At 39.2% G+C, this 20620-nt stretch overlaps 1 protein-coding gene across 6 annotated transcripts in view; it reads left to right on the plus strand.

The window, feature by feature from the left end:
• Window positions 1–20620, plus strand: part of DPP6 (dipeptidyl peptidase like 6) — a 486394-nt gene that overhangs the window by 351411 nt on the left and 114363 nt on the right. For all 6 annotated transcript variants that reach the window (XM_052692599.1, XM_052692601.1, XM_052692602.1 and 3 more), the window contains exons 4-5: window positions 5908–6002; window positions 8691–8765. In XM_052692599.1, the coding sequence (XP_052548559.1) occupies window positions 5908–6002; window positions 8691–8765 (170 nt within the window). The remainder of the gene's footprint in view (window positions 1–5907; window positions 6003–8690; window positions 8766–20620) is intronic.

The following is a 20620-nucleotide window of genomic DNA, read 5'->3' on the forward strand; positions in this document are numbered from 1 at the left end:
TATTCGCCAGTCTCCCTTCATCTTAGAGGCTGAGAACAGTAATTCCCCTGATGCTGACTTTCATCAGACTGAGACACGCTTGGTTATCTTTCATGTCCAAATCTACAATGCTTGAAACAATTGAGAAGTTGCCTTTTCCTCTGAATCTGTGGCTCTGAATGACTAGAGTCTCCTAACAACCCTGATATTACCTTCTGCCTTTCACCAACTGGTCCTTTTAAGTTGCTGCATGTGATTTTTTTTTTTCCCCCGTTTTTCCTTCTCCTGTAATCTGATAAAAAATTGCAGTTTCTTTAGGAGTATTTTATCAGAACTGGAATTAAATACTTTTCTTATCTCCCCTATCTTTTATCAGTGAAGTCTTTCTGCTTTTCATGCTCTCTGACAAATAATGAAAATTATCCTCAAAAGCATGTCTGCCATTCTTTTACCTTACAAACCAGTCTCTCTCCTCTGAAAATGTGTGCTTACAGAGTCTCAGTGCAGAAGCTGTACAGCCATAGCCATATATACTTGAGCCGTGCAAATCTGTAGCTAGATGTAATTCCTTCAACTTCCTTGCATCTGCCAGAAGTGAAACTCATCCTTTTGGGGGTAAAATTGTCCCTTGACCTTCTGTCTCTGTGATGATGTCTGTCTGGTGCCCAGTTTGGACCATGTGAATAGGAGACCTGGATCAGCCAAGTAATCCTACAGTCCAGCTTTGGGTTTCTAATCATGGCAGTAGCTGATGCTACATTGGACTTGAGCCTGACCTATTTTAGTCATCCATGGATTCTGTCATTCACATATTCTGTGATTTTGTGATAACAGAAGCACTGGATTACAAGTGATAAATAATTATCCTGCCCATTTCCTTCAATATCTGCCAGTTTATTAGTCAGTAAATGTTTGTCCATGAATTTTGATACTCTTTTTTTTATGTTTTGGGAAATGATAAATACCTTCTTGTTCTCTTGATGATGTTCCAGTGTGTAGGTGGCTGTTTAGGCTACCTCGGCTTGTTGAGCTGACAAGTTGAGGGCCTTGTGATCTTTCTCTTGTATTTCAGCTGGCACTTCCAGGTCTGGCAATGTGGCAGCACCAGTGTGCAGGCTCCCAGAGTCCCTCTGCTTTTCTGAATAGGAAAACCCTAGGAAGGAATGAAGAGCTTTTCATGCCTGGAAAAGCAAAAACAGCCTTCAAAATTGGAGACCTAATACGTTCTTCCCTTAAAAAAAAACAATAGAATCATGGAATCATCTAGGTTGGAAAACACCTTCAAGATCATCAATTCCAGTTATCAACTAGACTTCGCAAGTCTCATCTCTAAATATTCCTTAATGTCACATCCACACATTTCAAATACTTCCAGAGATGGGGATTCCCCCCTCTCCTAGGCAGCCTGTTCCAATGCATGGCCACATCTCCATGAAGAAGTTCTTTCTAATGTGCAATCTCAACCTTCCCTGACACAACTGAGGCCATTAATGCCAGTGTTTTTATCTTGTTTTACCCTAAATGAGAGGAGACAGCACAAGTTCAACAACTGCATGGGGTAGGAGCTCCTGGCATTTAGTTTGTTTTCTCTGCATTCACTTTACCTGCCCAAATTTAAGAAAGCTGTCTGCGAAGAGTCTGGGAAACTGACACTGCAAATTCGTCATCAGTCTGGTGCTTCCTAGTTGCATTTGTTCCATTTACTATTTCAAAAAAAAAAAAAAAGAAGAAGGAAAGAAATTGCTGAAGCTCACACTGACTGCATAGCAGCAAGGCTGCTTCATTATTTCAAGTAATCATTACTTTCTGTAATCGGTCACTTTTGCAAGTGTGACTATATGTTGTGCCTACATTCTGGATTCTACCAGGCAGACAGGTTCCTAGAAGTTAAGAGAGGAGGGGGAACCAGTGGCCTGACCTCTGCTGTTGAAGAAATCAATTATCTAATGGAATAAAAGGCTTTATGCCTGAAAGTTAAAATTTTCAGCATCATTTACATTGAACACCAGCCCCAAAGAAAGGCAGGTATAAAAAATGAGATGCGCTGATGACCTTTGTCAGCTATGGCAACAGCTATAAATCAGGCTGCAAATACTCATCAGCTTGCTGGACAGAATTCATTACTGACAGAGATTACTGCATTGCTTTTTGTCTTTGATTGAGATATGTTCCATATAAATAAATGCTTCTTCAATGGAACAAATCACACATTTCAAGACAATATTCCAAGAATATTGTTAATTGATAATAAGATAAGATAGTGCAACTTACAGACCAGCTAAACCTCACAGTGTTTTGCTTGGAGTATAATGCAGAGCAATTTGTTCCTCTTTTAAGCAGAGTGATTTTTTTGTTCATTAATTCAGACACTGCGTTGATGGCTCATATTGAATATAACAGCAAGATTTACTGCCCTAACAAATCTGCACTGCTTCATTTGTTCTTCCCTATTCGTGTCAGAAGTATGTGCAGTAGATTAGTGGCTGATTTTAAGCTCATTACACTTTAAGAAATAACAAAAAGGCCTTTCACTTCCTGATTCCAACTCTATAGTAGCTTCCATGTAATGATCTTGAAGTTTCACACATCATGGAAGTGTTACTTTTTGCAGTATCTCCAAGCAGGATCTTAGGGAGGAATAGAAGTGTGGTAGCGACGTAACTGGGAGCAGTAATATAATTTCCATCAGATCAAGTGATGCTCAAGAAAAAATCACAAGGTATTAACAGGCCACTGACTCATTGGCTTAACAAGATGCTTCTCTTGTGTCTTGAACTTAGAGCTGAGGGCAAGCATTCATGGCAAGGTTTTCCTGCGATTAAGAGGTATTCTGACAGTATTACAATTATCCAGATGCTTTACTGGCTGTATTTAAAATGAGCTTTTTTTCTACCTAGAATTTAAAATGTAATTGGAAAACAACTGCTGTTGCTGACATAGGATGATTATTAAAATGCTAATCTTTCTCAGAATGCTTGATAATGAGCTTAGTTATTCCATTTTTCAAGGATACCTGAGAATACAAATTTGGACTATATGTTTTCCTCTCTTAACAAATGATGCTTCAGCCTTAATGGCCTAAGAATACATGTATAAATGAGAAATATATGTAGAGTGCATTAATATATTTTATTGTAATACTGCAAAAAATTGTTGGCACAGAAGTTTTTCTTTGTGACCTATCACAGAAGCTGGAAGTTGAGGTTGTAAATAAGCAGTACTGGATCAGACCCCAGACATCATCTGTGCTGCTGTCTGACTGGGGACACAAGCAGATGCTTAGGAAAGATTTTTAAGAGTACATCATTTCTCATGGCAGTAATTTGGAATATGCTTCTGGTCACCACAAATCTCTCATTCAATGGAGTTAAATCCAGATGGCTGCCGGTCACGAGTGGTGCCCCCCAGAGTTCAGTACTAGGACAGCTTCTATTTAACATCTTTATTAACGATCTTGATGAGGGGATTGAGTGTACTCTCAGTAAGTTTGCAGACAACACCAAGTTGTCTGGGAGGGAGTGCTGATCTGCCTGAGGGGAGAAGGGCACTACAGAGGGACCTGGGCAGACTGGATCGAGGGGCCAAGGCAAACTGTATGAGTTTCAATAGGGGCAAGTGTCAGGTCCTGCATTTTGCTCACAGTAACCCCAGGCAACCCTACAGGCTTGGGGAGGAGTGGCTGGAAACCTGATGGAAAGGGACCTTGGTGTACTGACGGACAATCAGCTGAATATGTGCCCAGGTGGCCAAGAAGGCCAGTGGCATCCTGGCTTGTATCAGGAGTTGTGGTGAGCAGGATTAGGGAAGTAATTCTGCCCCTGTACTCAGCACTTGTGAGGCTTCATCTCCAGTACTGTGTTCCGTTTTGGGCACTTCCGTACAGAAAGGACATTGGGGTGCTGGAGCAGGTCCAAAGAAGGGCAACGAGGCTGATGAAGGGCTTGGAGAATGTGCCCTATGAAGAAAGACTGAAGGAACTGGGGCTGTTTAGTTTGGGGAAAAGGAGGCTGAGGGGAGACCTCACTGCTCTCTTTCAATACCTGAAAGGCGCTTACAGCGAGAGGGGGTTGGTCTCTTGTCACTGGTGCCAGGTCGAGGGGAAATGGACTTAAGTTGCACCAGGGTAAGTTTAGGTTGGATATTAGGAAAAACTTCTTTTCAGAAAGGGTTGTTAAGCACTGGAATAGGCTCCCCAGGGAGGTGGTTGAGTCACCATCCCTGGATGTGTTTAAAAACCATTTGGATGTGGTGCTCAGGGACATGATTTAGCAATGGTTGGTAGAGTTAGGGTAGTATGGTTGGGTTGTGGTTGGACTTGATGATCTTTAAGGTCTTTTCCAACCCAAGCAATTCTATGATTCTGAGATTCAGGGACCTTCCAAAAAGTGTCTCCCCTCAAGGCCTATAATCTTTCCTGGATTTTTCATCCATTTTTCTAGTTCCTGACAACTGCTTTACTCTGAGACCACAATGTCCACCACTTGATTACCTTCTGTGTGAAGAAATAATCCCTTTTATTTGTGTTGAACCTGTCACTGGATGGCATCATTTAATGCCTCCTAATATTTATTTTGGAAGAGGCAGGAAATTAGCATTGCCTACTTATGTTCTCCATGCTTACAACTTTTTGGATGTCTGTCCTAGTTCTTCCGTCAGTACATTTACAGATTGAAAATACAATCAGGACTTTGCCCCCAAAGAATTTGCTTCACCTTATTCTCAAAATAGATTTTTTCCTTTTGTTGTTGTTGTTGTTATTGTTGTTGTTGTTGTAAACCAGTGATGTGTAGGTGTTGACTGTTTTCTTATGAATAAGTACTGTGCAGAAACTTTACATCTGCACACACAAAGTAGTTTACAGAGATGGATAATGACTGGTCATCATGAGTTTGAAATTGATAAGAAGTCTGACATATGGGTAAGGAAGGAACATGCCACCTTTGACTCTTCCCTGGACAACCCATGGATTATGTTTAATCATTCATCTGTTCCTAAGACTTGTGGGATGCACCATGACATCACCCTGAGGCAGACACAGTGAGGGATGGTTTCCCTACCTGAAGCCAAAGGCAGATGTTGGGTAGGACCCATCAGTTCTCTATGTTAGTTTAGCTAGGTTGCTAAAAACGCAGTAACCCTAACTCTGTGTCAGGAAGAACTGCTGAATCCTTTCATGACAACATGCTTGTGACTTCGGTTTCATATTTCATCTGTGGGGCAGTGCATGCAAGCACTTATCAGACATGAACTTCAGTTTATGACATCTGACAAGATCATTGCCCTCTATTGTTGCAATGTTTTTTCATCCTGAACCTTCGACCTGCCACCCAACTCTCATTTGGAGTCTCTTTCATATGCCCATCCCAGCCTTTCTGTAGTAGGTTTTGAGCTCTTGAGAGCTGGAGACTGCCTGAGCTACTCCTGCTGCAGGATTCTTGTCCTTGTGCAGACATCCTGGGTGCTGAGGTAGTCCCAAAGTGCAACAAGAGTAAGGTGATTTGTCATGTTGCATGTGAAAATAGACATTTCTTCCCATGAATCTCCTTCTGGTATTAGGATAAGCTGCAGAGTCAGAAGATCTGTACAAAACTAGCTTCAAAAATATGCTGTGTCAAAAAGTAAGTTGCCTTTGGCCTTCAGGGACTTTCCAGGCATCTGATGTAACATATATTAAGGATCTTGGAAACCTTTCAGTGCAAGGAATATTTTCTGACCTTGTTTTTCTACACTAATAATATGACAATATGACAAACAGTTTGATGGCTATCCTCCAAACCACCTTAATGTTAAAGCAGTGGCTGAATTAGAAAATCTATGCTCTTTACAGGAAGGCTCCCAGCAGTCCTTTTGAATCAAGTGCATTGTTGGGTTCCACACAGACAGACAATATCAGACTTCCTTAATGATATTTTCTTTTTCTCCTTGCAGATAATGAATTCATTTATCGAAACCAGAATGGCACAGTGATTCTGAGGAATGTTGAAACTAACAATTCAACAATATTAATAGAAAACAAAAAAATTGTAAGTATTTTCTACAATGAGCATAATTTCAGTTTTCTTGCAGTTGGATCAGAAAAACAGAGAATGACTTGGGTTTCAACCCTGCGTTGTCAAGGAGAAACAATACGCTGGTAATGCTGTGAGCTAAGCAGCAGCCAATAATTTGAAATTCAGCTCCAGTTTTCATTATTATACTGCAAGCTCAGTTTCTTTTATACTACAGGAAAGTATCATATAGATATTTGAAGTTAGTCTTGCATATGACATATAATTGGAAGGTACATAATTCTGGTCTTCGCATGCTTAATAGAAAAAAAACAATTGATTCTATTTACTGTCTGTTGGTAGCATTCTCCACATTACTCCATGTCAATGCTTATTATTTAACTTGTGGATTTACTGATTTTTCTTGCCTAATGTTTGTAATGTGATTTCAGTGTTGTTAATGAGTAGCGATGATGAGTAGTAATGGGCTGCATATGGCAGAAACCCCAAGAAATTACTGGGGAAAGAAGTTAGTAGACTCTTATGAAAATGAATGGAAATAAAATAAATTCACAGTTAAAACAGTGCATCATTTATAAAAAGGAAGCATCATTTTTGTGTAGCAGATGAAGTCAGCTTTGTGCTAGAAGATTAAATGTCGGAGTGTTTGCAAAATATCCTTTAAAAACCGAATTCCTGAGATTAAATATTCTTATGTTTGTTCCAGCTGTGAGATATAAATCATGTTGTTCTGGTAAAATTGCATCACTTCCTTCCAATTTTAGTCAGATTGGAGGTTTGTTCATTGTTTGGTTTGGTTTTCATGTAATATCATTTCAAAAGTCGAGAAGTACAGAATAGCTAACAGACTATCAATGACCCAAGGTCTCCAGAAAACTGCAGACTTGACTTGTTCTCAAAAAATAGAACTAAATGAACAAGAAAATTTTAACACTGGATTCTAGGTTGAGCTTATTATGCAGTAAACCTGAGTACGTGACTCATATAGAGTAGAGTTAGAGTATAGGCTAGAGCACAGTATTTTATTTTAATGAGACAAGGAATTCATCACTGAATTATTACTGCAGGACTCAACCTTAAACTTCACATCCTGCCATTTAACTTTTGCTACACCATGCAAGCAATCTTTTTTTTTTTCTTTCTTTTTTTTAAACAGAGTATAACCCCTTTCTTCTGCTGTTCTGTTCTTTTTTTCTTTCATTTTTTTGTCAACCTAAGAGACCACGACATGAAGTGTCAGTAACCTAGGGCCAGTAGGGCAGCACAGATGAATGTTGTAAAATATACCCATCCCAGATAAAACGAATCAGTGCAATATGCTGACTAGAACCAGGATCTGTTGATCTCTGACTTTCTACAGTTTGATGTAATGGTGATTCTTCTATCTGTTATGTATTGCCTTTTCTCCATGGGTTCAATCCACTAACAAGAAGGTCTGCTGTAGTCGGGCTAATTCCATTTCTTCTCTCTTTTATTCCTCTCATTTTTAATTTTTACCAATCACAAGAAAAGTGCAGTGTTACAAGATAACCCTACTCTTCAGTGTTACAGCTTTCCTGCTGCCTGCTCTACCCCTGCTCCTCTGTCCTCTAGACAAACAAATCTGCACAACATCACCTCCACGTTCATCCCAAAAGTTCTACTAAGAGCTGCTGTAATACCTCTTTCTGTCACATTGTATTTGTCCTCTTCCTTGCCAGCCTCAGGTCAGAATAACTTCTGCTGCCTTGGAGTGTTTTCCTTTCTCTGTGTCAGTAATATATCAGCAAACAAGATGTGCCTTCACTCTGAACCACAGGGGCCCATCGGTCCCCGCTGCCGTTGTCCCACCTCGTGCCCCTTCCACTCTGCTGATGCTGGGGAGGTCTGTTTTCATGGGATGCTGTACATTTCCCTTAAGTCCAACTTCCTCCTCCCATTCTGCTACCAGAGAATATCTCAGTGACTTGAAGCCAGTTTATTAGGTGAGGGGACAGGATTTAAGAGCTTTAAAAGACAGTGGATGAGTGTTGTATTGGCAGCAACTCTCTCTGGTGCCGTGTGTATTGGCACTGTATGTTGTGAAGCACACTGGAAAGGAGAAGGGATGTCTGCACTACACAAAAGAGCAGTGCAGCAGGGAGAATTCATGACAAGTCTGAGATATTCTGGCATCTGTTCTCGTTAGCAAGACTCACAGTGCAGCTTTTTACAGAGTTCAGATCAGGATGCACAAGGAAAACTGAATCACCACACTATACCAAAAACTTTCTTGACTGGGGAAAACGGCATTAGAATTCCTCAGTGTTGTCTTAACTGGGATAGGCAGTGGTGTCTTCTTACTATTAATTTGTTCTGATGGGTATTTACTGCTTGCTACCTCCAGCACTGTGGCCAGTGACTGCAGGGAATGAGGGAATTAAGTTGTTTACCACATTTTTTCCTCTACCTGCTGTCCACCAGCCTCTGTGCAATGGATTTGGAAGGAAAACTTTCCTGAGGAAGCTGCCTGGTCTGTGTCGTAGTGTGGTTATCTTTTCTCTTACGGAAACATACATTTGCCTGCATAAATTTTCTGGTGTTTTTTTTTTGTTTGTTTGCTTTAAAGAGATACAAAATGTTGTTTTTCAAGATGCTTAGTCTGGCAGTAATCTTCATCTATATAAGGACAGCTCAAAAATTGAAAATAAAAAAAATAATTTCAATGTCTGGTTTATTTTCTAGGTTTCCTTGAAGGCCGTTCGATATGAAGTGTCACCTGACCGGGAATACGCACTTTTTGCTTTTGATGTTGAACCAGTAAGTAAATAGATGTGATTTTGGAGCACAAAGTCACCGGTAGCCTCACTTTTTTTTTCTTTTCCTGATTTTTTTTTTTTTTTTTTTTCCCAAATCTATGCCAGTAAAATGGTATTTTAAATTAATTGCTTCTAATGAAACAATGAAAGAAAACCTCTCACTTGGATATTCTGAAAGCATGTCACACTGCCATCTAGTAGAGAAGAAAGGTATAAATTACAGCACGGAGGAAACACTGCCATTGCCCGAATTTTATAAGCTTTGGGAGGAGAGTTGTAAGGACATGTCTTTGCTACAAGGATTTCTATTCCTCTCCTGTGTAATTTTTTTTTCAGTCACGCTATAAATTTCTTCCCAAGAACAAAAAGCAACTGTCAGTGTCTCCCACAACTGAAATAATACATTAATTATGGTGTCACTGTTCCCAGTACTGCAGTTAGGGCTGAGCTATCACTTCCATTATAAATCCTTTTCTTCGGAGGTTTTGGTATAAATCATTTGTAAGAAATCACCATTGGGTTACTTCTGAGTTTTAGATTAGGGTAATTCTTTTCTACCAAACTTCAAAAGAGAAAAGTATAATGAGTCATTTTTAAATAACTAAAGCACCAGGCGCAAGGAAAGCAGTTCTTAGGCATGAATAATATTTATTTTCTTTTAAAACACTGCTGGTGTAAGATCTGAAAGAATTTGAATGATGGCTATGTTGTATCGCTTGGATAAACTGTAAGCCCCATACATTCTGTTTCCATAATTTAGGAATGCACCAATTCCTCAAAATGAAAATAATTCATTCACTAGCAACTGCAAGTCCTTTTCCATACAATAAATCTGGTTTGAGCTGCTAACCAAAGGAAATTTGTGGGTCCTTGGGTAGTAGAGTTTGTCATCCTGTTGCCCATCTGATTTCTCTGCTGTCATCATTGGGGTTATTCCTGACTCACAGTAGTGTGATGGTTTGGAGAACAATGCCTGCTGCTAGGAAAAGGTCAAATGAAACTGTAATGTAAACTTCAGGAATAACTCATAAACCCTTCCTTGGGAAAGGAAAGCCCAAGGTGGAAAGGGAAAGTTTGGGAAGATTTCAGGATGTGACTAGATGTGTACTATGTGCAAAAAGAAAAATTCCTCAGGGGTTGCTATCAGAAACTCACATATGTGAGTTTCTGATAGCAAGAATTCCCAAAACAATTTTCTGAAACAAAACTAAATGAAAAAAATCTTTTTTTTTTTTCCCCCTTTAAGATCCATGCTTGTGAAGAAGTGTACTTATAGAGGGTTACTAAGCCATATTGGGTAGTTATTTGTATTTATTAAAGTTGCAATCACTGCTAAATTATTTACTCATCCCTCTTCTGTCTTGATATGCAGACTATGGCTATATAATAGTGATCAAGCTTTTCACATTTTCTATGTTTCAAAATACATTCTTGGCCAAAATTCAAATTAAGCTGTTTTCAACAGCACAAGAAATTGATTAGTAAAGCCTTGGGCAGTTGTCCTTGTTGCAAAGTCAGAAGGAAATTTCAGGAAATATGTTGTCAAAGGACATTTCTTTGAAGTTTAATTCTACAAATACTTTCAAAAAGAAACTTCTTGAGCCTATTGTGTATGTTTTTTTTTAATAGATGTCTGAAAACATTGCTTTATTTTTCTCCACTTACAAGGACTATGTGCTACCTTCTGTATGCTTGTGAGTATAAGTGTGCCATGTTTTTGTCTGGGATAGAGTTAGGTTTATTTGTAGAGGCTTGTATGATGTTTCCTTTTGGATTTGTGATAGAAATAGTGGTGATGGGATACTGTAATTATTTTTACACATTTACTGCATCTACATGAATGCATGATATCTTAATATACATAATACATAAGTTGCTGTTTATTTCCATGGGAACTACAACAGCTGCCAAGAGTACAATAACAGTGTTTGATAGAGCAAATTCTCAGCTGCAAAACACTCTTTTTCAATATAGTCACCACCCAGTCCGTATTGATCAGCTGATGGAGATGCTCTTCATTTTGTGTTGGGACAGCTGTTCGTGGCTGACTGGAACATGGTTTTTCTTTCACACTGCTGTTACCACTGCTGAAATGTACCACTCACCACCTCACTGTGCTGACATCCACTGTTTGGTCTCCATAAATGTTCAGCAAGCATTGATGAATGTCAGTGGGTGCCATTTTTTCCACATGGAGGAATTTGGTTCCACATCTTTGCTTCATAGGCACTTCCATGTCAGACACAATTGTGTCAGACCGCCCTTCTGCTGCCATCTGTCACCCAGCAACAAAATGTAATGGAATATTGTCAAGCGTGTTCAGACTTTACTGCCATACCATCAGCATCTGCCTGTGACACCATGGGCCAACATCGTAAAGTAGGAAGCATTACTTTCAGAGCAGCTCTGGTATGAGGAGGTTGCTCAGCAGATAGCTGTGGGGCTGCTATGGGTGCATTGTGGCCAGCCAGGCTGCTCAGCTCATTTTTCCATTGTTTCTATTTCTGGAACTTCAGTCTTTCAGCAGTATTCTGCCTAAGCCTTGTACTAATAGGGAGCTTTTCCCACCCTGACCACAGATTTCTTTTGAAAGATCATAGGGGAAGATGCCAGGCTTATCTTTAAAACAAGACAAATCGTTGTCTTGTTCTTGTTTCCTTACACTAAAACAAGCTGCAGGCTGCAAATGAAACCACAGGGTAAAGTTCTGGAGAAGAACTGGGGAGCAAATGCACCCATGGGGAAACTGATTTCAAATTGTCATTCACCAAAATATGTAAGGGGGCTGTACCCACATTGCTCAGTAATTCCACTTAAGTAAATTGGGGTTGAGCCATAGCATCCTATTAGAGTGGGCCGCAGCTGTACCATCTGGAACCCGGTGCCAGGAGAAAGCCACCAGGCATGGGCTTGAGTAGATTTCTGTGGTAGTGCAATTTGTGTGTTGTGTAATGGTGATAAAAGTAGCAGAGAAAAGTAAACGAGAAGAAAAGTGATTTTCTGGAGTGACACGTGAGACTTTAAATAGAGAATATTTAATTGGCTTTGTTATGAATAGCTGTCGTCAGAGTGCAGGAGAGGAATTAAAGTGGCCAACATTCTTCTTAAAGCTGTTCATTCTTCTTTTCCAATTTACCAGTCTGTTACTGTGTGCAAAGTCGTTGAGAGCAATTACATACAAGAAATCCTGGCTGATTAATTCACAGCAAATTGCTAAGTCTTCTGAACAACAACAATTAGGGCTTCAAGACTTTCATAGCTGATACAACAGACGCTATTACCTATTTTCAAGTTAAAGGAATGCATTTTTATAATGCTGAAAGCTGCAAGGAATTAATCATCATTATAATTAAAGAAGGTCCAACTGCATTTTTCTTAGAATAGTTTCTGTGATGAGCTTCGTATTTCCTTCCATCCTGCCTGTTGCCATGGGTGCCACGATGACTTACAAGTGATTGATGCTGTTGCTTTTTGGTTGGTCCTTTAGGCAGAGATTCATTGTAGTTCCTGAGCCAGAGGCAAGTATCCTGCTGAGGATTTAAGACACGACTGAATTTTGCTTCATTAAAGAGGGCTTTGCTTGGGTGGAGAATTTGGATGGGTTTTGGAAGAACAACTGAAGGACGAGAGAAGGCAGAGGAGCTGAGAGAGGTGACACCAAGGAGACCTCAGAAGACTTATCTCAAACCCTAGATTTTGTATTGAGTAAATGAAGGAACTAAAAAACAGTTATTTTTCAAATGCAGGATATTATTATAGCTGTTATATTTTTTAGTATTTGTCCAAATGTGGTTGTTATGTAGAATGAGCAGGTTTTGTGGTTGTCACTCCAATTACAGCCTCATCATTGCTTTAATTAAGCATGTAAAAATTAAAATAATATAATACTTGTTATTTCCAAAACACTAATAGGCATAAATATTAATGACTTCTCCAAACATCCTTTCAGTTAGGTGAGCACTATTATTATGATAAATATGCCTCCAAAAATTAGATACTGTCATAGTTATCAACAGTAATACTAATATTTTAGCTCTGAAAATTTATTACTTAATTGAAACGTTTACCAGTGCTAGAAATAGATCTGTTTACAGTTGTTTTCTTTCTGTGGCAATAAATGTAATTCAAATTTATTTACCATTCCAACCCAACTTCGTTTTCAGAAGCAGTGATAGTGTACAGTGTTTGTACTAGGTAAAGTAAGCAGTTAGAGTAGCTCCATAAAATCAAGACAGCTGTTTTAGCAGTTTATAACATTTTTGATACCTGTGTAGACTAGTAGAGTTTTCAGAGAGTTTTGATTAGAAAAGCTTATAATTTTCATTTTTATACTCTTTTTTCATATACATGCAGAGTTGAATCTTTGTTGCTCATAAACCAAAAGGCTCCTTCTCAATTGCAAAGCTGCACAATATACTGGTGGTGCTGAACATTATCGAAGGCCGGTGGCTAAATCTAGTTTCCCAAGTCATTGGCATTTCCAAGCTTAATGCACTGTAACTCTGTTTACTCGAGAGAATATTAGCCATTAGTAGCATAAAATCTGTTGCTGCAGTTATAACATAAAAAGAAGGCAAAAAATCAGTCCTAGAAATGTAAAACTTCTGTTAGTTAAAATGTTCTTCTATTGTTCAATCTGTACATGTGTATTCTTGTGCACATCTTCAGGCAAAGTATCTTTTCTTGATTCACTGGAGGGCTGTAGTCAATAAGTTCTTAGTGAATTAGTGGAACTACTGGACTCATTGAACCTATTATGATTTGCTAAACCTTCAGTCATTTCATAAAAATGATATCTTCAGCTGATTCCTATAGAATAAATATTACTAATACCTTTCAGATATTATTTAATATTTCAATTAAATGCTCACAACTTCTGAAATCATGCCATTTTTATGAGCATGCCAATGTGGAGTTTTCGCCAGGTGACTCTAGAGAGCTAGACCTGAAAGTGTAGAGTCCAACACCTGGAGAGGAATAACCACATACACCTGTACAGGTTAGGGGCTGACCTGCTGGAAAGGAGCTCTGTGAAGAAGGGTGTCCTGGTGAGCAGCAGGCTGGCCATCAGGCAGCAGTGCACCCTTGTGGCTAAGAAGGCCAATGGTATATTAGGGTACATCAAGTGATGTAGCCAGGAGATGGAGGAAGGTGATCCTTCCCCTCTACTCTGCCCTGGTGAGGCCACACCAGGAGCACTCTGGAATAGAGTCCAGTGGAGCGATACAAAAATGGTTAAGGACCTGGAACATCTCCGTTATCAGGAAAGGCTGAGAGACCTGGGGCTGTGCAGAGGAAAGGCTGAGAGGGGATCTCATCACAGTAGAACAAGAGGCAGTGGACAGAAACTGGAAAATAGGAAGTTCCATACTAACACAAGGAAGAAGCTATTTACTGTGAGAGTGACAGAGTGCTGGAACAGGCTTTCCAGAGAGGTTGCAGAGTCTCCTCCTTCTCTGGAGATATCCAGGACCTCTCTGGAGACTTTCCTGTGCATGGAACGGCTTTAGCAGGGGTTGGACTGGGTGATCTCTAGACGTTTCTTCCAAACCCTACAGCTCTGTAATTCTGTCCTGTTTTGAGTCACATTACTTCAGAAGCCAAGATCAGTACAGCACATATCCTTGTCTAACAGTGCATTTTTTGTCCTGTTTGTAGCGACCATGATAAGAAGTGCTCCAGCTTCATTTACATAACAAAAGCTAAGAGTTGTGCATCTAGAAGTACTGTATTAACAAGAAAGTCTCAAGAACACAACTGAGGTTAATTTTCTGGGTGATGGTTCACTTTGGATTTGAAGCTGAAGCAGCAGCTGTTTGAGAAAATTTGGAAGCATTCATTTATGTTAAATGGAGAGTGTGTTGTCATTTCTTTTAATTATGAATCTGTTCTTCTTAAAATACCCTTTGTGAAAGACTCCTTATCTTTTCAAATCTCAAAACCACCATGAATAAATTCCCTAAACTGTCGTTTTCAGTGTGGGCTGAATAGCAACAGGATAGACAAAAGAATATTTTCAAAGGCATTGGAGAAGGTTGACTGAAGATCATTTCTCCATTTCCATTTACTTTTCTGCACTGTCAGACCTGGATGTGTGCAGCTCACCCAAAACACTGTGCTGCACAATCACCTTGGATTAAATAAACCACAGCTGGAAATAAAACCTGAGCAACTGGGACATTTTCCTTGGGATGCCTGTATTCAGGTAGCAATATCTCTGTCAGACATACCGATGTATCAAGTTCTTCTGTTGTGTGTTGCTATCAGCAATTGGTTCAGCCTAATTAGTATTTTATTGTCTTCCATAGCAGAAAGGGACTGGCAGGTTTGCCACACAGCTCTGGAGGGATTTATGGATTTTTAGAACTATTGGAGAGTTGTGCAAACAGTGTCTGCTCAGGTGTCCTCATTTGTGTCTTTGACTGCTGAGCGATTGCAATCACAAATCTTTTGTTTTTCTTTGCTGCACACGCTTCAAAAATTATAAATTCTCACCATGGGAGGGTGGATACACATTGTAATTGAGTAAACATATCATCACGTGGTGAGATTATTTGTTCTTACTGCAGAGTGATTACTCTGCAACTTCTCTTATTTGGTGTGCGTGGAATAGAAACTTTTGGATGCAGGCAAAGAATGGTGGAATGCCAATTAGTGAGAGCTTTAATCCTGCATCTTCTTTCAGGAGAAACCACAGAGTAACCAACATTTCATGTTAGTAGTGGTCAGCACCAGTTTTGGACTAACACAGGGGAAGAAGAGTGGTCAAGCTTCTTTCTTATTAATTTTGGAGGAAACTTGTGGTTCATTTCAAATCCCTACAAAGCTCCAGCAGAAAATGTGTTCCTTTCTGTGGCCTAAATGGTGCTTTGCTCTTAAAAACAATCCTTCTGCTTTGACATGGTATAGCCGAGAAAAGTCAAGAAAAGAAATACAGCAAAAATAAGGGGGTAGATAGGAGCTGGGCAGTCCTACATGAATTGCAAGGACATTTTGGTAGTTGAGTTCCTTACACAGTAGGGACAAGAGGAATTAAGAACTTGTCATTGTAAAAAGAAAAATGAGTGGATGGAGGCCTCTTGTGCCTATTATCCAGGGAAAGAATGTTTTCACTTCTTAAATGTAGGACTGGTTCTCTCTGCATCATCCTCAGGAGATACTGTAGGATCAAAATCATCTCAATTTTGAAGGTAGAAGCTGGGGTTTTGTGTTTCTCATGAGTAGCCACTATGGTTACTTGTGGTGTATATGAAATGATCATCTTAATACATTCATAAAATATGATGTGATTTGTTTATCATAAATGACAGACAAACCTCTCAGTACAATCCCCAGCCCCCACATTCCAATTTTTCTAATATATGCTCCCTGTTTAGCAGTGGTTTCAGTAAAATTGCACTAAATATTGGTTGCTTACTGAGTCTATTCTAGCTAGTGTTGTTTAATGGGATTATAACCACAAAATACTGACTGCAAGGAATGGAGAGCGTTAAAATCTCAGTGTGGTGGCTTCAGCTGTTCCATGGATTGACAACTGGACATCTTAGTAGTGTTGCCAGCTTTAATGATGCTGTGATTCTTTGATCATGCCATCGGAGCTTTAACTATTTCCTACTAGAAACAAAGGATTAAACTACTGCTTCTCTTCTAACAAACGCATGGAGTTAGGACTGACTTTTAAGCCTCGTGATTTATGATGGCAGACTTCAATACAAATTGCACAGATGTGACTGAGTGCAAAATAATACCTCAAACTAAGTCTTGCTCATGCAGAAGAGGCCAACAAATTGTATCCTACATTTATTCAGACACAGATGCATGTCAGTGAACTGGAAAGCAAGTGCACTGTTCCAGGGAAGAACAGAAAAATATAAAAAATCTGAAATAATTATCCTGTCATGCAAGAGCACATAGGCATGTTATGTGTCGCTATCAGCTATCAGCAGTCTTCCTCTCTAAATATTTTCTTTGGTAAATGAGATTTTCATCAAACAGATCAGGGAAAATTTTTAGAAATCAAGGCAAAACAACACAATAAAAAAAACAACCTTTTTCTGTGTTGGAACAATCTTACATTTTTCATTCTAGTTGTCTAGTCTATTCTGAGTGTATAGATGATCTAACTTGAACAGACAGACTAGCAGAGAATAATGTTCTAACAAAATTCACAAAGCACCTTAAAAATAGCCTGAAATTTATTTTTGAATAAAACACAGATAACATAAGTGTACAAGGTCTCCTAGATAGTCAAACTCAGATAGACTGCAGATATATCACTGCCATTTTCTTTCTTGTACTTGTATTGGAAACCATCAGAGTGAAAGATGGGGGAGCCTTCCATGCTTTATCAGCAATGAAATAGATACATAAAACTTACTGAAAAAATAGATCTTAATAAAGAGCTAGGTTCCCTGCAACATCTAGGAGCTTTAGAATTAGAGACGGGTGAGTTCCTATTTGTAGCATAATTTTGCTTCCTAAGTTTTAAGGGATGAATCCAACTTACACTGCATTGTGATAATTATAGATAGCTGTTTTAAAATGTTAAGGAAGAAGATAGGTTAGGAATAGGATACAAAATGGGAAAATGGCATTAGAATTCAAAAATCAGAAATAATTTAATTCTGATGTCTGTGCAGGGACATAGGAAGCAGTCCAGGCCTGCAGGAGTTTATGATCTATTTCTTCTGATTTCTGATCTCTCTTATTTATTTATTTTAAATCAATGAAAATATATTTAGTGCCCTCTTCTGGAAAACCAGATTTTGCTATGCATGGCACCCCAGTGAAGTCTCTATATTCAGAAATGCAAATCTCCTGATGGAGATGTTTTCCTTTTTAGCTGTTACATGCCTCAATCCAGCTTTGTGTTTATGCTGAACAAGTGCCTTTTATCTCTTTAACTGCCTGCAGAACTCCGTTTTATATCGGAGCCATGTTAAAACCAATCATTATAATTCCTCCTTGGGCAGCTAATGACCCAGATTTGGAACAGGGAATTTCTATGCGTTTTTCTTCTACTCTCGACATGAAAGAAAAAAATAAAGAATTTTTTTTTAAAAAAAAGAATAAGAAAAGCATTTTCCTAGAAATGGAAGTGAATTCTAGGGCTTTTTAAGTCTTTAAGTTCAAGAATCCTCAGACTTTTGTGTGCAGGTGTGGAAAAGTACCGGTCGAGTGTTTGCTGTGAACAGATGCGCAGCACACAAGGAACTGGAGATGCTCTGTTCTTCTTTCTGCCTCTTCCCTCACTTTCTGAAGGGATACCCACCAACCCACCATTGCCACCATCCATTGACCCCTCTGAAGATGTCTGCAGATGCCAGGATGACACACAAAATACCCTGCTGCTAGAGGTCTCTTACGTGATACTGGTTTATTTTCCTTATCTCAGAAAATAGAAATGTTGCCTTCGGTGAATTAAACCTACGCATGCATCCAGATACAGCTCAGAGTCTTCTGATCTCATATGGAACTGGAAAATGAATCTTTTGCTTAAAAGAGAGAGCTTTTTTGGACCAAAGTTCCTGGCATATATCTCAGTGCTTTTCATTTTCCTTTCACAACCACTTCGGTGCTCATTCCCTTCTGCTCTCTAGCGACATTTGAAGGTCACATCTTGTCTTGGATTCTTTTCTTTGAGTCTTCTAAGTCTGCCCTGAGCTGATTAATGTCATGAAAGCTTTCAGAGAAAGTGCTAACTTCTTTGTAGTATTCACCCTCACAATTGCTAGAATAAGAAAGAAATTTTGATATTCTAGGAGAAAATTTTAATAAAAGAACATGGGGTGCTCGATACCTAAATTGAATTATTGAAAAGTGAATAAATTAATTAGATATATTAAATATGCAGCCCATTTTCCTGGCTTGGTTTTCATGTAATTGCTACAAAGCTGTATAGTTTGGATTGTAAACACCACAGAGAGAAGTTTTTTAGAGTCTCCCCACATTCAGCCTGCCCAACTCAAGAAGTGTTTCATTTAAAGAAGACAGTATCTAATGTTTCCTTATAAGCATTGATTTACCATACTGTCCTTCAACCCCCCAACTTGCACCTCCAAAGTCAATAAAGATGAGAGTCAGTGATGTAAATATAGATGTGAACAACACAAACTCTCCAGCTTCATTAGCTTCCCTGGGCTGCCTTTGGAAGTACTCTTCTGTAGGATGTAGGCCTGAAGGCTAGGATGTAGGCTTCTGAAGGCTGTAGGCTAAAATGAGCACCAGATGATGATTAGAGGAACAACACCCCAACCATGCTTTTGGAGCAGTTGTCTGGAAGAGGGTGTTGCTACATGAGGTTGTAGGTGCAAAAGCATATGACTAGAAAACTCAGTGTCAAAGACAGCCCTCAAGGAAGGCAGCTGCTCCAAGCTCCAAGTTGCCAAGAGCTTGAGGAAATGTTATAGGGAAGGATGACCACCTGTATGCTAGTTGCAGTCATCTTTCTGAACCTGCACTGAGCTACTCTCAAAGACAAGGCAGCAAATTGGATAGACTCTAGGTCTAACCTAGTGCTGACCAGTATTATGACCAGTGATATTTCAAGAGGAGCACAGTTGCAGGTTTGTGGGGCACTGTACAGATTTGAAGGTTTTATGTTTGTTCAGTTTTGGAAAATTGTTTCCTTCTAAAAATGTTATGTGCTTGTAGGCTACTTTTGTACTTTTACACTTATTAGGTAATAATGCCAAGTTATTTGTTTTTCCCTTTATTCTTTTCCTTAGATGGAATTATTGTATAGTATGTCATAATCAATGTACTAACTTTGTTCTCAATAATTTTATTCTCACTTCCAAGTTTCTGAACAGGACTTCAAAATAAGCAAGTGCAGTGTTTGGAGAACATGTATCCAGTTTTTCACTAACGTATTGTAAAGCAGGAGAAGGAACCATGTTGTGTGAATATTGATAGAAGTTTTTAAAAAGATCAAAAACAAAATGAGTTCATTATTCACATAGTTCTTAAAAATTGATTGGAAATGCTCCCTGATATCCTGGTGCAGAGCAGCAACGAATGCACAAGTGCTGGTGCAAAAAACATTGTGGAGTGTTTTGTAGCTGCCATTTTGTTTACCAGTAGAAAATGGAGCAGTCATCTTTTAAGCCAGTGACTGCAAAAGGCTGCTTGTGCTGCTGGTGCCAGTAAAGCACTGTGAGGGACAGGTGGCTTGGGAGCAAAAGGAGGTTTTTGTAATTGCTTGGCAGGGCAGAGCTGTATTAGAGTGCAGCAGCAGTTGGCAGATTGGATTAACGTTCTCCTAGGGGCGAGATCTGGCACATGAGTTGTATGTTAATACCTGGAGCCTAAGTTGATTCTGGAGCCGTATTTGTAACAAAAAGAGCATTTACTTTATCTCTACCATGTCACAGAAGCATAAATACTAAAGCTGGCATCAAAATTCCTTTTTGGCATCATCATCAGAATAAAGCTCTTATACATGTAATTCAGATGGATATCTTTTAATCAAGAATTATTATTATGAAATAACAGAGAGATAATCAGTTTGTAGAGTGTGAAGCAGCAGCATTAACCTACAGCACTGCGGTCCATCTATTTCTGAAGTGGATGCAGCCATCATACTTTATTTGTGATTATCTTGCACGCTGGAGATGATACTATTTGTGAAGCAGCAATTCTTTGGTTTAGCTGGTTCAGAGAGCTTTGGGCCAAGAGCTGGAAAATTAGCTAGTCCCAACACACACACCCCATGCATCTGTGGGAGAGATTTACGTGTTAACTGCACATGTTGCCTGCAGAACATAACACTGTTATAAATGGCTTAAGTTTGGGTGACAAATGCTTCTGAAAAACTAGACCCTGTGGCATGAATATGCTATCGCTTCCTGATGTCAT

Source organism: Tympanuchus pallidicinctus, unplaced genomic scaffold, assembly GCF_026119805.1.
Source record: "Tympanuchus pallidicinctus isolate F22 unplaced genomic scaffold, pur_lepc_1.0 scaffold3, whole genome shotgun sequence".
Lineage (NCBI taxonomy): Eukaryota > Metazoa > Chordata > Aves > Galliformes > Phasianidae > Tympanuchus > Tympanuchus pallidicinctus.